The sequence below is a fragment of the Poeciliopsis prolifica genome, unplaced genomic scaffold (genome assembly GCF_027474105.1).
Source record: "Poeciliopsis prolifica strain line A6 unplaced genomic scaffold, Auburn_PproV2 SCAFFOLD033, whole genome shotgun sequence".
Lineage (NCBI taxonomy): Eukaryota > Metazoa > Chordata > Actinopteri > Cyprinodontiformes > Poeciliidae > Poeciliopsis > Poeciliopsis prolifica.
The window spans coordinates 2391560-2406910 of NW_026562408.1; the positions used below are offsets into that span (position 1 = coordinate 2391560).

Sequence of the window (15351 nt, forward strand, 5' to 3'; positions counted from 1 at the left end):
GATGAAGGCATGGACCAAAGCACTTGCTGTTGAAAATACTCACAGACATAATCCTACAACTTATTGATGCACATGAGGTACATCTGCTCTCTGTTAAAAGGACAGGAAAAGCAGCAAATCTACTTGCTGATGTCTACTTGCTGATGTCTTTCTTCTGTGGTTCCTTATCAGACCATAATTTCAAAAGGAAATGAGAGAAAATCATTCTCCTGCCCATCTTCATGATGTTGTACTTACTGATTTTTACAGCCTCGGTGGAAGATGCCCATTCACAGCATGATGTGAATGCATCATTCAGGAGAACTGTCCAAATTTTTTTATGATTAAACTAAGTGCTGCAGAAGTTGGTCATCCTTGTGCAGTTATTTTTTAACTCACTTTCATTCAACTAAAACTAGCTTCTTGCATGTTTTAATGTAAATATAATCCTTATAATAAAGTGGTCACCAATTATATGAGATTTAAAACATTGGCAAAGCAAATTGAACATTTTATCTTTCTGGCAAAAGTACCAGTAAGACAGAGTCATCATAAATGTTTTTTGACAAAGTATATTTGGCAAAGCAACGTGAAAAGAACAAAGAACATGTATGAAGGAAACTCAGATGGAAAAAATGAGGCATTATTTTCTTAACATTACCGTGAGATGGATATTTTAAAATGCTTCAGTAAATGTATGATAATAACTATGCTATGACACAAGTTCAATAACAGAAAACCAAGGAAAATTAATGGGAGAATGTGATTACATTTCTCCAAGTAAATGATGCTATTGACATATGAGTATTTATAGCTGTTTGTCTGCTTTAATCATGAAAAGATGAAGTGAGAGAAAAAGCAATAAACTGAAATGACACTGGCCTTTTATTGTTTCTGAGACATTGAATCCCTTTTAACCAGTACAACCTCCAGCACACTGTCTGAAATCATTTCAGTACAAAACCCTCAGAGCAATTCAGAAAAATTTACGAAGAAGAATATTTGGTCAACAACTTGTCGAAATAAACGTAATTAGACTATGTTTACAATGTGAATGATGGCTGCACTTTTACATTTCTGTCACGTTTATGACGACGAGTTACATCAGTGCTTCTTGATTATTTATCATAACAGATTCACTGTTTCTGCCTTGTATTGTCAAAGTGAAATTCAATTCTGCTTCTAAATTGATTCTACTGATGAATGCTTATGCAATTGAGCAACTTACAATACATCTCTACAGTATTACTTTTTTTTCTCTTTCCTTTTTCTAAAATGATACACAGTGGATTCCTCAAATTATTCATGGTGATTTTTTGCATATGAAAATAGCAATTTTGCTACATTAATAGAAGGTCTGATAACATGGATTTTATTATAGAGGTTTAGCTTTCTAAAGGTTAAGAGGAAAACAGAAATCCATCAGCACTGTGTGTTGCTGTCATGCATTTTTTTTAAATATCTTCCTGCTTTTATCCTCCATTTCCATCTTGAGTTCCCTTTTTGCTTTTGGGTGATTTGTGATGGACAGGAGTGGTTTGAAAACAATCTGACTCAGCACAAATCTCTCCTTTGTATTATGGAATACCAATTTATACTCTTCTCCTTTTAGTACTCATGCATTCCCAAAAAATCCCGCTACACTTACAGGATTCATATTCTCATGTCCTTTTTTCATCCCAAACTAGTAAATATAAAAAGAGTTTTGCTCTGTGAAACCACCCTTCCCCTTCTCCTCCTGTTCACTCTCACAAGGAGAGGATTTTATTTTCAGCCTGGTATATTCCTGTCCTACTTTTTACACTCCCTCCCCCATCCACAGCTTCTCTATCTCTCTTTGTTTTGCTCTCTTTTTCCTGTCCTTTTTTGCTACAGTCTAATATGCCAGTAATTAACACCTGAAACCAGGAAAGACGTCCTAGATGAAGAGAGTGCTTTGGATAAACAAAGCACTTGTTTTCCATCTCATCAGCCACTCTCTGCATATAAAGTAGGAGTTTTGGGCACAAAATACAAGGAATTTATTTTGAGAAGTGCTGCATGTTAGACATTGGAAATGCAACAAAATCAGTAGAATACAGTTTGTCAGATGTCATCAAAAATTCTTCTTTGATGACAATAAGAAGTTCATCACAAATGATGTTGCAACATATAGATTGAAGTGATAACTAAGACAACTGAATGCATGGAAAACAACATAAAAGTCATACAATTTGCATTGTTGTGAAAAAACAAGAAAGTGTGAAGTAGTGACATTGCCATAGTTATCGTTTTCTAACTAAAATGCTGTAAAGCGAAAATGAAAATCATGCAAACGGACATGAGATTAATGAATTAAAGAATTTAAAAACACATTGAAAAAATCTTTCTGCATAAACTGCAAACAGGTCAGCGCTGGGTGTTGAGCGTTAGCCTCAGATTTCATCACCCTGAAGGTACAAGATATAAGGTGGTTACACTTACTGCTCATACGGTCTTTTCTGATGAAACGGCTTACATTTTATGTCATGTTTTTAAGCTTCATAGGCCTTTTATTTTTTTCCTGGCACTGTGACTTTCTAAATGTAAAGTCCACCCTTTACATTTTCTTAAGGCATTTTGAGCATGCAGCTTTTGCACTGCTTCATTTCAGTTAAGACTACTGAAAATATTTCTTTTTGCTTATAGAAATACAAAATTTTGTAGGTCTTTCTTCAAATTCAGAAGTTTACATTTATGTCCGAGTATCAAGTAGAAAGTCATAATAATTCTATAAATTGTGTAAAATGGTTTTGGTTGGAAGTCATAGGGGCTCCAAATTAGCAATAATTTATCTGTATATTCAGTGGAGGTGCTAATAGTGAAGCCCACTAACAGATGAAGTGAATGGTGAGATCATATCAGACAGAAAGAAAACATTTCACAATGCAATGTGCTCATAAATTATCCTATTTACAAAGTACTTGAGGTTGATTTCATAACTGGTAGCTTTTATTTTCCTCCCCCCCAACAATGAGGATTATAATCCTGTCACCTGACCAAAGGATTAGAACAGAATAAAAATGAGACAATGTATCAAACATTCGAAGAAAACAATGTAGTTTAATTTTAAGACCAAAAGTTTATGTAATGGGTGTGAATCACACGTCTTCTTGTGTGAGAATAAAAAAAAAAATTGGGAACTGGAATAAAAATAAACTAAGACTGAGAAGTGTTTCCATAATATTATTTTACCTTGAAATCTGGGGGGCAGAAATTAATTTGAATGCTTAATGTGGGCATAGATATAATTATCTCATTTTTAAACAAAGTATATGGGGGCAGATGTCGTAGAAATATGTTAATTGAATAATATTGAGTGATAATAACTAGCAACACACATCCCCTAAGACAAAAAACAAGAAATAAGACCATCATGCTAAAAATCTTAATAGCTTTTATATTGCCTCTGTCATTTCTCTTTTTATATGTAAACAAATCCTTCTTGTGTAACTAACAGAAAAACCTTGGCAGACTCACATTTAGGTCAGAAAATCTGCTCTAAGCAGTAGCTTGGGTAGCTTTTTACTGTCATAAAACCTATTAACATCCTTGCTCTTCATAATTTCAGCACCGTCATTGGGTATGAAAGCAGGATAATCATCTGTCCCCTTCACAGTAAACACGGCTCTAACTACTGAAGTCTATATACCCGTTTCATTCAATCGTGTGACTGTGTTGCTGCAGTTGCTCACAGTGACAATGCTATTCTTTTTTTTTTTTCTGTGACTTTATCTTGCTCACCGCTGTGTGGTAGGAATAGCTGCCAGCAGCCCCGTGGAGGGACAATACAAAGCTTCAGTGACTGGTTAATCACTCACATGAAGCCTGTGGCCATGTCATGAAAAGTGGTGACTTGCATTCTGTGTATGCATTGTTGATCCTGGCAACCAGTCATTAGCAAATCTCCTTTATTTGTAACCAACACAAATATGTACGCATGCACACCCATATACGTGCAATAACAGGCACTGTCACCTCTCATATACATGACCCCGGACAGGAGAGGAGCTCACTGAGACAGCCTGTCAGCTGCTCTGCAATGTGTCTTGCTCCTCTCCCTTCAATTGATGCCCAGCATGTGCCTCAGGTCTCGCCTGCCCATGCATATCCACAGCAGCTTTCAGACTTGCTGCCAGCCCAATGATTCTTTAGTCTGAGAGGTATTTTTGCTCCCTGTCAACTCTCCTAAAATTACATTTTCTCTGTAGCTCTCTGTATTTTCACATTCAAACAAATAAAGATGTACATACAGTCACATTCAATAAATTAAAATATGCAATCCAGTAAGACTCGTTTGCCAGATTAAAAGTACCTTATGAAAATACTGTATTTTCTGGACTGTAGAGCACACCTCACTATAAGCCGCACCTACAAATTATTTGAAAAAAAAAAAAACCTGGAAAAGAACACATGTAAGCAGCACCGAGCTATAAGCTGCTGGTAATTTCACTGCTCTTGGTTTTCACAATAAATCTGCTGGATTTATTAAGGACGCAGCCCTCCGTCTCCAACGCTAAATCATGGATTTGGTCACGCCGAGCTTACGTGCAGCGGCTCTATTTCCCTCCTGTAGTACCAGATCTATAGCCTTCAACTTAAAATTGGCATCTTTTCTTCGTGTGGTTTCCATGATGAGGAGTATGAGTTTGAGGAAATTTATCTGTCATGCCTGCTGCTATCATATGCTTGTACTAAATGAAAATGAGCGCTTTCTTCTTTGACTTCCAATTTTGACTTCCAGTGATTCACTTCTTGCTAAAGAGACTCCTGGTAGGTGAAGAAAAATCCACAGAAAAGACGCATTGGGCTGTAAGCAGCATGGTTCAAAGCATGGGAAAAACTATAGGCTTATAGGCTGAAAAATATGGTAATAATCTTTAAGCAGGTATTTTGAAAACATTGAAACATTTTGTAAAAGTGAAACATTTCTTGCCTATTGTTGCAGGAAGCGTAACTCATGTACAAGATAAAATCATCAGAGTGATATTTATCAAGCCTTTTCTTGTAATTTTGCCAACTATGGCATACAGATGATGAAAGCTCCAAATACACTGTCTCAGAAAATTAGAATACTGTGAAAGCCTAATCAGATAATTAACTCAAAACACCTGCAAAGGTTTCCTCAGCCTTTAAACGGCTTGTCACTCTGGGTCAGCAGGCTGCACAATCATGGAGAGGAATGCTGACTTGACAGATGTCCAGAAGACAGTCAATGACAGCCTTCACAAAGAGGGTAAGCTACAAAAGGTCATTGCTGATGGAGCTGGTTGTTCATAGAGTTCTGAATCCAAGCATATTAACAGAAAATTGAGTGGAAGGGAAGAGTGTGGAAGGGAAAGTTGCACCAGCAACTGGGAGAACTGCTGCCTCGAGGAGATTGTCAAACAAATCCAATCTAGAGTTGAATACGAGACTTGGACTAGACTGGACAGCCACTGCTGAACCACAGAGAACATCAGATGTGTCTCACCGGGGCTCAGGAGAAAAGGAACTGGACTGGAATACTGTGGGCCCTTTGGTTCAGAGCTTCTCAGAAATTATAATTCTTGTGAAATATATTGCTGCGGTATGGAGTATTGAGTGCTTTTCTTAGTACCAGAGTGAAGTTTGAAATTTGACCTAAACATGCTATCTAAAAAGCATGAAAGCACATTCAGTGGTTGAATTTAGTCCATTTCATGATGGCCTGTTTTGATAACAAAAGGTGACTAACACACTTTGAGGCCGTAGTCACAAAGTTTTGACTTATTGGTGATGACAAGATAGGTGTTAAAATAATTTTATTCTTTTTTGTCCTTCCTTTTTGTCTCTGTTTTTGTGTGTGTGGGTGGGTGGGTGTGTGTGTGTGTGTTGTCTTTACCCAAATTCATCAGAGTTTTCTGACTAATGATCATGTCTGCCAAGCTTTTATTGCTTTCTGTAGATTACATCAACTCACAACAAATTACTTTGACAGAGAAAATTTGTCATGTTAATAAAAAAAATTACTCCAGAGCATGCTGTTTTACAAAGAATGATTGGAGTTTTTGTCTGAATGGCTGTTCTTCACACAGCATTTTAATTCACAACTTCCAAAGAAAAATTGTGGAAACTGCATCGTAATTTAATGATGGAAGAAGATTGCTTCCCTTCCTTGAGATTTGTTTTTTTTTTAATAAACAAAATAGATCAGAATTTACATTGGATGATTTGCTTCTCTAGGTTTATGAGAATGGCAGTCAGAAGGTAACATCATTTATGACTTCTGTATTTTTATTTTATGATGGAATAAACGGCTGTGCAGTTATGCCTTGAGCATTCAAACAAAACAAACAAGAAAAGCAAACTTCAAGACAAAATATAAAATAATGAAGTTGAATTTAAGGAGTTTATGGTTTCCTTTGTTTATAGCTGTTATTTCATTTTGGGCTCCTGCCTTTTTGTCTTGTTTATCCCGTTTTATAGTTGTTTATGTTCATGCTTCTCCTCGCCTCTCCCACCTGTGATGTAACCAGAGGAGGTGGGAAGGAGATTCAAGGACACACGAGTCAAGACAACAGAAACTTAAAATGGGACATCCTTACCTCTGAGCCATCGAACTGTGGTATATTAAACATGACATCCAGTACTGAGGCATCAGACGTCCTTTATTTTGTTACTGCCTACTGGAGTACTATGTGACCTTTGACAGATGAGCTTTAACAGTGTTTTTATTAAGATATAGGTTTAAAGTAGCTTCAGTTTCCATGTAAGTGATATGGCTTTTATGCATCACTGATGATGCAAAATATATATATAAATGATTATACAGAAACTGCGAGATTCTTCTTTAAATGACTAATTCCTTCATGTCTTGGGTCAACTTTTTTGTGATTCTGCTAAATATGTCTTTCTGCAAGATGTTTTTGTTGATACATTTTATGCAATGAAAGAATTTCAATTAAGGTATTTCTAGATTTGTCTTGATCATGGATTACCATCATTAACATGAATATAGTTCAGGTGACTGCTACAGGCTAAAACATGGCGGGTAATTGGCCACTGCACTGCTTTAAGGTGTGTTGTTTTAACTGGTGTGTGTGTGTTACACTGGCATGGACTATGCATAAGTTGAAGGTGCATTCTCACCTCATGCCATTTCAATCCCTGGAAATAAGCAGCATCCTCTGGTGACCCTGAAGTTGTTAGGTATAGAAATGATTTAGTGTGAGGGAATGGCAAATAATGTCAAATAAAAAGAGGATTCTTCTTCGTCTGTGATTCTTTGATCAAATCTAGTGGAATATTCTTCCTCTACTATTTTACCTTGTGACAAAATAAGTGTTATATTAACCAATGTTGCTTCTGAAAACATTACTTAAGTTTTAGTTCTGTTTTACAAAAGAGGATCTTACCTTCCTCAGTTCACAAATGACGCCTTGTTTACATGTTCCAATAAAACAGACAAGGATAAAAACCATTGTTTGTAGATTCCTAAATTCTGCAGTATATACAACATTTTAATCCATATTTTGTTTTGAGTGTCTACCTTCATATTTTATCTAATACATGTTTCTGTTTTACATTTTGCTGTGCAAATATCATATCAATATAAAATAGCTAAAAGTAGCTGAATGATTTTGCTTGGTTATAATTGTGTTGGGACTGTTTATTTGGAGCACAAAATAATCTGGTCTCCAAATGTCTATATTGTAGATTCCATTCCTTCAAAACACAACAAAAACAATGTGCTTCTGGTGAGTTGTAATGGAGGACGGTCCCCTACTGATACAGTTCCCTGAAAGGATGGAGCCAGTTCGTTAAAAAAAATCCCCTGAAGGTGTCATCTTGGCAATTGGCATGGACCACATGGAAACTGAGGCAGAGGAAGTGAAAGATACAGCAGGAAAGTCTTGCACTAACTGACCTCATCCCTGTGGTGGAAGGTCCATTATCATTAAGAGTCTGAGGATTTGTGAAGCAGCCATTATGTTGCTGACCAAGCTGAAAATATGTATTCACCTGCAGTTTCTCAGCTGTCATGGGGTCTTGGTTTTGGAGGCTGGTTAATGATATGTTAATAAACACAAAATAGTGGGCTGCTGGACCCCTGAGAGAAGCCTTCATGTGTCTTCTTTACTCCTACACACCCAAGCAGTGCACTGTAATATCCCATTCACCTGCCTCCATCAGCAGAAAGAACACATGGTGATATGAACAGCAATAATTTCGGTGGCTGAGGTTATTGCTTGTGGTTTATTTAATGATACTATCAACACTGAATGAAAGGGTTGCATGAGGGGAGCATCACCCCTCTCTGGTCCTTGTACAGAAAATGTGAATGTACTTTCACATGGTTAAAGAGAAAACAAGTACTGACAGTCTCATCTCCTTCTGTGTCTCTTCTTACCCACACAAAAAGACAGATGTTGTCTATTTTTTCAAAGAGTTTGTCCTTTCCCATGAGGAAAATTATAAGCCAGCTGCTCATTCCTCAGCTGCGAACATTTTGTTCACGTTCTTATGGGTGCCTAAATGCACGCACACTCTGACACGGGCACACAGATACATACCAGAGAAACAGTGTGCTTGTGCCCAAAGGTTACAGACCGTGGAGGGAAGCCAACGGAGGTTTCTGACACTGTTAATTGTCTGATATTAATCAATTAGTAGACATTTGAATGAGCTGGAGGCCAGGAGCAAACTGTCATTATGTTCACAGAAAACAGACAGGTTTTCTGGTAAACACATAAAGGGGACAGTAACTATTGGCAAGTGATGTTGCACTGTCGAGGTAGGAAGCAGTGGAATGGAAACTTGTGTGTCTCTCATAGAAAGGTATAAAAATGCATTTGATTTGTGGTGAATGTTGCAGTTCACCTCTGGACTTTACATAGGATGGTTACTGGTATCAGTGTATACCAAATTGGCTCAACTTTTTGACAGTGCTTCAACGTTTTCAAGTTATTTTAATGACCCACATTAAAATAACACAAAATAGTTGGCTGCTAAACCAGCCTGTCATATCGGGAGAAACTCATACAGGTACATGTTTACTGTGCATGTGGCATTCATGCTTAGCATGCATTTTCAACACGCAAGGCAGTTGATCCTTATTGTCAGGGTCAGGTCTTTCTCGGCCCAGTTAATCTCAATCTCTGCACACCCGACATCTGCTTGGGTTGGCCAGCCAACGCCTGGACAGCTCATCATCTGCTGGCTGCTGGTGGTCATGTTCTGGCTAACTCCTGGCAGGAGACTAAGGTTTGAGTGTGCATCCGTGCAAGTTCAGCTCCAGTTCACTGAATCACTCGCTTTCATTTTAGGTCTGAAGTTGCCTCAAGCTAAAAAGCAGTAAGGAATTTTGGTTGCACAACATAATTAACTGAACACTTAACAGTTTGTTAAATCTGTTAGGTGTTTATGTTTTGACAGCCTTTTAATGACCATAGCATATCACACAAAATGTTCCTTTAAGAGGCTCTTATTTAACCAAGGACTTTAAATGATTACCTTGCCCATTTCTGTAAATTGATAGCCCTCTTATATTAGATTGTTTTCAGGCACATTTTAATGGCAAACAGTTGTTCAGAATGACTTCCTCTAATCATTATCAGCATGACTGTCATATTAAATTGAGGTTTAACAATTTATTTGAACCATTGTCTTATTTTTATTTGCCATAGAACAATAAACCTGGATATTTTTAAAACTAGAATGGTGTGCAAAAATGTATATTTATTGTGGATTTTCTCTCATCCATACATGAGCAATGTCACTCTTAGAAACATAAAGTCATTTGGTTGGTTCCCTGGCACTGACTTGTTTTTATGAATAATTCACACATTCTCAATCATTTTGAGATTGATACCATTTTAAAATCTATATGTTAATCTAACTTATCCATTTCAATATTTACATGCATAATTGGTATAATTGTCCTATTTGTTGTTATTTTGAGGTGCAGAAAGAATATGGAGGTGGAGTTGTCTTTGTTGTCATCCACTTTGTGTAATATGCTAGCATCTCTTGTAGTTTAATACATCCTGACCATGATGGTTCTACTCATGTCAATGATGAGTCTATACTTCTCACTAGAACCACATACATAAATTATGTTACAAATTATTATGATCAAATGACACCCAGTATCTTGTGTTTTCTTTTCTGTCTCTTTTTCAGGGGACTATGTAGTGCTGACTGTCTTTTTTGACCTGAGCAGGAGGATGGGCTACTTCACCATCCAGACCTACATTCCATGCACACTAATTGTTGTCCTCTCCTGGGTCTCTTTCTGGATCAACAAAGATGCAGTTCCTGCAAGGACTTCATTAGGTATTTAAGAAAGACTAATGCCTAGTGACTACAATATCTGTTAAATTCATGTTTACATGACATGTAATTTTCGCTGCGCCTGTCATGCTATGAATCCTTAAACTCCACTGTAATTTTAATGTAATACTTTCTTTTCTGATCCATAACAGACACAATGTAGATGTAAGTTGCAAGACCACCTTGGTTTTAATTACTCCCTGCTGTGAAACACATCAAGAGCCACATGCAGTGCTTAAAACACCACCTTATATTATAGCAGTAAGCTTAAGCCTCCTTATTACTGCAGCTCTCTTTTCCTTTTTGCCTTCTTTTTTATTTCAACATCCTTCCCCTCCTTCTTCTCCCCTGTGAGACGGGCAGCTGCTTAAAAATCTTATTTATCCTGAGAAGATGAGCCCATCCTCAGACATATGTTTGCAACCATGCTTTAATGAGGCATTAATTATGCAATACAGGCAGGAAGATGTGGAGGTGCTACTTCAGCACAATAATAATACAGGTGTCTTCTTCACAGAATGCAAAAAGGGGACACGGGATGAAAAAAGAGTGCAAAAGTGAGAAATTCAAGGAAATTTGTTAGCTTTTGAGCTTGACCTTGACATCTTCAGAAGCTACTTTCTGATTCATTTGCAAACACATCCCTTAGTCAGCTATTCTTTTGGGTCCATAGGGATTTTTAAGACTTTAGTGAAAGTTTTTTTATCAAGAAAATTCTAGAATTTAAAGCAGAAACGTTTATCTACTTTGTTCCCATGACGAATTTACATCTTTCTAAACTCGATTTTCTTTCACCTTTCCAACCTTGATGAATTGTTGTTATTTTAATGAACTAATAATAACATTTTAAAATGTTATTCTGTCTATTAAAACATGATGTAGGAGGTTCATGCTGCCAGTGTATTTAGGAAGTGGATTATCATTGATGACATAATTCCTAATCCTTCAATGCCTAAAAATATATCAGTTCACACAAAATATCACTGCAGATGAACGTCATTAAGCTCACATTAAATTTATACTTAAATCAATTCCAACAGACACCAAGCTCGTCCCCTTGTACACAGGGAATAATTAAAGGAGAGAGGAAGTCTTCTCCAAAAATATTTGCCCCTTAACAGAAGCCTTCTGTAGCTTTTTGACATGCTAGAGTTTTAGCATCAAGCAAAATTTAAAGCCTGTGATAAATGAACCAAGTAAACACAAAAAGCTGTTTTCAGATAACAATTTTCTTGGAAAACTGAAGCTTTCTAACCTGTAACAAGTGATTTTGTAATGAGAGTTTTTACGACTGTAATAAAAGTGAATGTAAAAATAATAAAAGGCATTGGAGTAATAGCATTTTGGAGATTTTGTGTGGTGCATGTTTACAAAAATATAATTTTTTCTTGCTTTCTTCACCAGGCATCACCACTGTGCTGACTATGACCACACTGAGTACCATTGCCAGGAAATCTCTTCCAAAAGTGTCTTACGTGACTGCAATGGACCTCTTTGTGTCTGTCTGCTTCATTTTCGTCTTTGCTGCACTCATAGAGTACGGCACACTACACTACTTTGTCAGCAACAGAAAGCCGAGCGCCAAAAAGGATAAGAAGAAGAAAAACCCGGTGAGCCCCTTCTAAAAGCTAACAGAATCTGCAAGTTTCTAAACTATCATTTGAGCTTCCTAATATTGCATTAGAGTTGGTCATTGTTTTTTTTTAATGGTTTATCAATCCCTTACATAGAAGAGTTGAATAAACTGTGAAGCTTTATGTTGCATAGTTTGCAATGAATGTGTTTTACCCAGGGCCGCATTCAGTAGGTTAGACATGAAGCTCTAACCTTTTCATAATCCATCACACATCTGTTACAGTTGTTGTTTTTAGACCAGGGTCACATGGCATAAGATCTGGCCTCATCTGAGCTCTAAATCCTTCAAGAGATCATGGGAAGTCCAAATAACTGTTGTGAGCTCTTTCCAAATATTTCACATGTAAATCTTGCTCTCCTCTGCAGCGTCACTGTTCAAAGACTAGGGCTAATGATTCATTCAAAGCAGTAATTTTGAGACTTGGAAAAATAAATGCAGTGTGCTTGTGTAAGGGTACTAATATTTTCTGACGGGAAAGAGAGAGAGAGATGGGTAAGAGCGATAGAGCGATTCTATGCATTTTTAATGCATTTTAAAGCTGTGTAAATTGTCCAACATCTTTAGAGATAAGAAAAGAATGATGCATAATGTGTAGGTCTTACTGACTCATTTATAATTTTCTCTGTAAGTCAAGGTTCTACGGTTATTTTGAAACAGACTGTTCTGTTCCTAATATAAATATTTAATGACAACTCAGATCCAGAAGGCGGGAGAAATATGTTAGACACTATCAATCCTGGTTTAAAACATAAAGATTTGTGGGAAAAAAAGCTAAATTCAGTATTAGAAGGTCAAGCTTTATCAACTGTTGCCAATTTTAGTACATCTACAGTATGGATTTTGTTTATTATGAAATGCACTTAATCTTTTCACCTTTACTGTTGGTTCTTTTTCTCCTGAGGTGATGACGATGTAAGAAAAATGTGAAATGCACAGGAATAATCCTCCCACTATTGCTTGTGTCTTTGTACAGTGTATGTGCCATTCCATAAGACCAAAAATTGTTTATTAATACAATACCTTTGTGTTCCCCCTTATTTTTCTGGTTACTGTTTTATATCTCTCTGTTTACAAAAATTGTGTGTATACATTCCTTTGTTTTATTTTGCTTTGTTTCTCCTGTCTGGACAAAAGCTCCTCCGGCTCTTTTCCTCCAAGGTATATTGCCTGTGTCTGACTGCATGTGTCTGCTGCATTTCGCCTCTTTGGGCCCCCAGCACCTCACTGCTTTTCTCTCTGCGCAACAGCAGATACGCCTCTTCCTATTACCACTTGTTTACCTGCATTTTAACTAACTGTTCACCTCTTCAATTACTAAATGGTTCTGAAGATTACAATGAAAGGGGCGCCAAGCAGTGCACAGTGCGGAGGCAGCCAGCTAGACATACTTATGCAGTTTATTTTTTTTTCATAAAACTCTGATAAGCATCTCACATATCCTGTGGTCAAAAATGTTTTTAGTCAAGAGCCCAGTGAGGTCTCATTCTGGCTCCCTCTGTCCTGTTTCACTCTTTGTTGTTGTTACCACAGCGAACAAGCAGCCGAACCAAGAGCTTCCTATTTTCTCTTTTCCTTTTTCTGTCAGTTAATCTTTCAGTGTGCTCATTGAGCTTCTTAACCTGACGCTTCCTAAAGAGTCAGCAGAGCTTTAACAGACTGAAACAGACAACCCACGCCCTGTGCAAATTTTACTTTGATTTGTAGGTCATTTTAGAGAAGAAGTAAGTGTTTGCAAGCTACAAAAGAAATTACATAAAATAAGTGAAAATATGCAAATTCTACTCTTTTGCGTTTGTCTTTACATCAGCGACAATACAGGGGGATGTTTTAAAATACAAAAGCTTGTCTAAATTTGCTACAGGATCAAAACAAATATTAGTCTTATTATCTTAAAGGTAGAAATTCAAAATTCTCCTCCTTCTGAGGGTGTTCATAATTTTCTTATCTCACACGGGTTGTTGACTTTCAGCCAGTTAAAGCTGCCGGTGCCACTATGCTGGTTCTATGTTTACTTTTTTCATTTTGCAAACACAAAATCAGCCAACCCCAGCTTAACCGGATCATGCAGCAGGACAGTTACTGTTCCTCCTGCTTGAGCTTCCACAACGTTTTCCTTAAGCAACCCCCTTTGAAAACTCAGTCATAACCTGCCACTGCTACTCTTTTTATTAACTTAACACTTTGTGGTTCTTTAATATGGAAAAATATGCCTCAACTAACCCATGCTCTGTTTGTTTCTTACTTTTTTGCTTACGTTTGTGGTTATGTATAGTTTTCAAAGGGAGAGCCGGTTTGTGATCTAATGTTGGGCATAATGAGAAGTGTCAAGGAATCAACATTAAGATTTTGAGGATGCATGCCTACAGCTAATAGTTTCATATAAACCTGCATTGCCCAGTTTTAATTTGGTTTCATTTCTAGCCATGCAGCCATGTTTGTGTAAAGATCATATTTGACAGGGTAATTATTTACAAAGTAAATGAAGAATGAATATCAAGTGCTTTGTGTTTTTAAATTCAAATTAATAAGACATAGTTTGTATCAGCACAAAGTCTTCTCAAGGCTTATTGACTTCAATCTTATAAAGAGAATTCAAACATTGCACTGGACTAAAACTGCAGCACATTAGAAATCAGACAGAATATCCGTAGTTTCTGCAAACTGTTGGAGCAGTCTTATAGGACGCACTAACAGTTGTCGGATTGTGAGACTTATTCAACTGCTTTTTGCAAGCTCAGACCTCAGGTGGTGAGAACTTAGGGCAGAGGTGTCCAGGTCCAGCCCTCAGAGGCCGGCATCCTCTGAGTCCCCTGAGTTTTAGATGAGTCTGCTCCAACAGTTAATTCAGATGGTCCAACTATCTTTAGTATGTAAAAAATTTGGGAAAGGTTCTGCTTATAAACCATCATTTGATCTAGGTGTATTGAACCAGGGAAAGAACTAAAACTAAAAATTAACTTTGAGATTGACATGTCAGTTTCTCACCTGGTGGAATAAATTGTTTTGTTTCTTTGTAAATCATTTCGCAAAGCATATTTTAAAACAGTATAAATTGTTGCTTATAAACAGATATTTTGGGACTTTTTCTCATGTCTGACAGATAACAGTAGCAATGTCTAAAACTGGCAGATTTTCTGAAAAGATGTAAAATGCATTGGTGTTTTATGAAACTGGCTGCGATATTGTCATTATCTTGCCCATCCATCAGCTTTTTCCTGCCTTTTCATTGTGATTGGTGCTCCTATTTAATCTTCTCCTGTTGTACATGAAAGTGAACATATTCAGTCAGTAGCTCTGGATTTACTTACATAATTGAAAGCCAGCTTCCATAACACCACACAGCATATATTCAGGTTGGTTAAACTGAATCTCCCAAGCAAATCCCCTAAAACTAGTTTGTGGTAAAGGGTGCTAGACAGCAATTC

At 37.0% G+C, this 15351-nt stretch overlaps 1 protein-coding gene across 4 annotated transcripts in view; it reads left to right on the plus strand.

Annotated features, from left to right (window-relative positions):
• gabrg2 (gamma-aminobutyric acid type A receptor subunit gamma2) overlaps positions 1–15351 on the plus strand; it is a 39064-nt gene that overhangs the window by 19126 nt on the left and 4587 nt on the right. For 2 of the 4 annotated variants that reach the window (XM_055051556.1, XM_055051557.1), the window contains exons 7-9: positions 10141–10293; positions 11695–11900; positions 13061–13084. In XM_055051556.1, coding sequence (XP_054907531.1) covers positions 10141–10293; positions 11695–11900; positions 13061–13084 — 383 coding nt within the window. The remainder of the gene's footprint in view (positions 1–10140; positions 10294–11694; positions 11901–13060; positions 13085–15351) is intronic. The other 2 variants (XM_055051558.1, XM_055051559.1) reach the window with 1 other exon arrangement.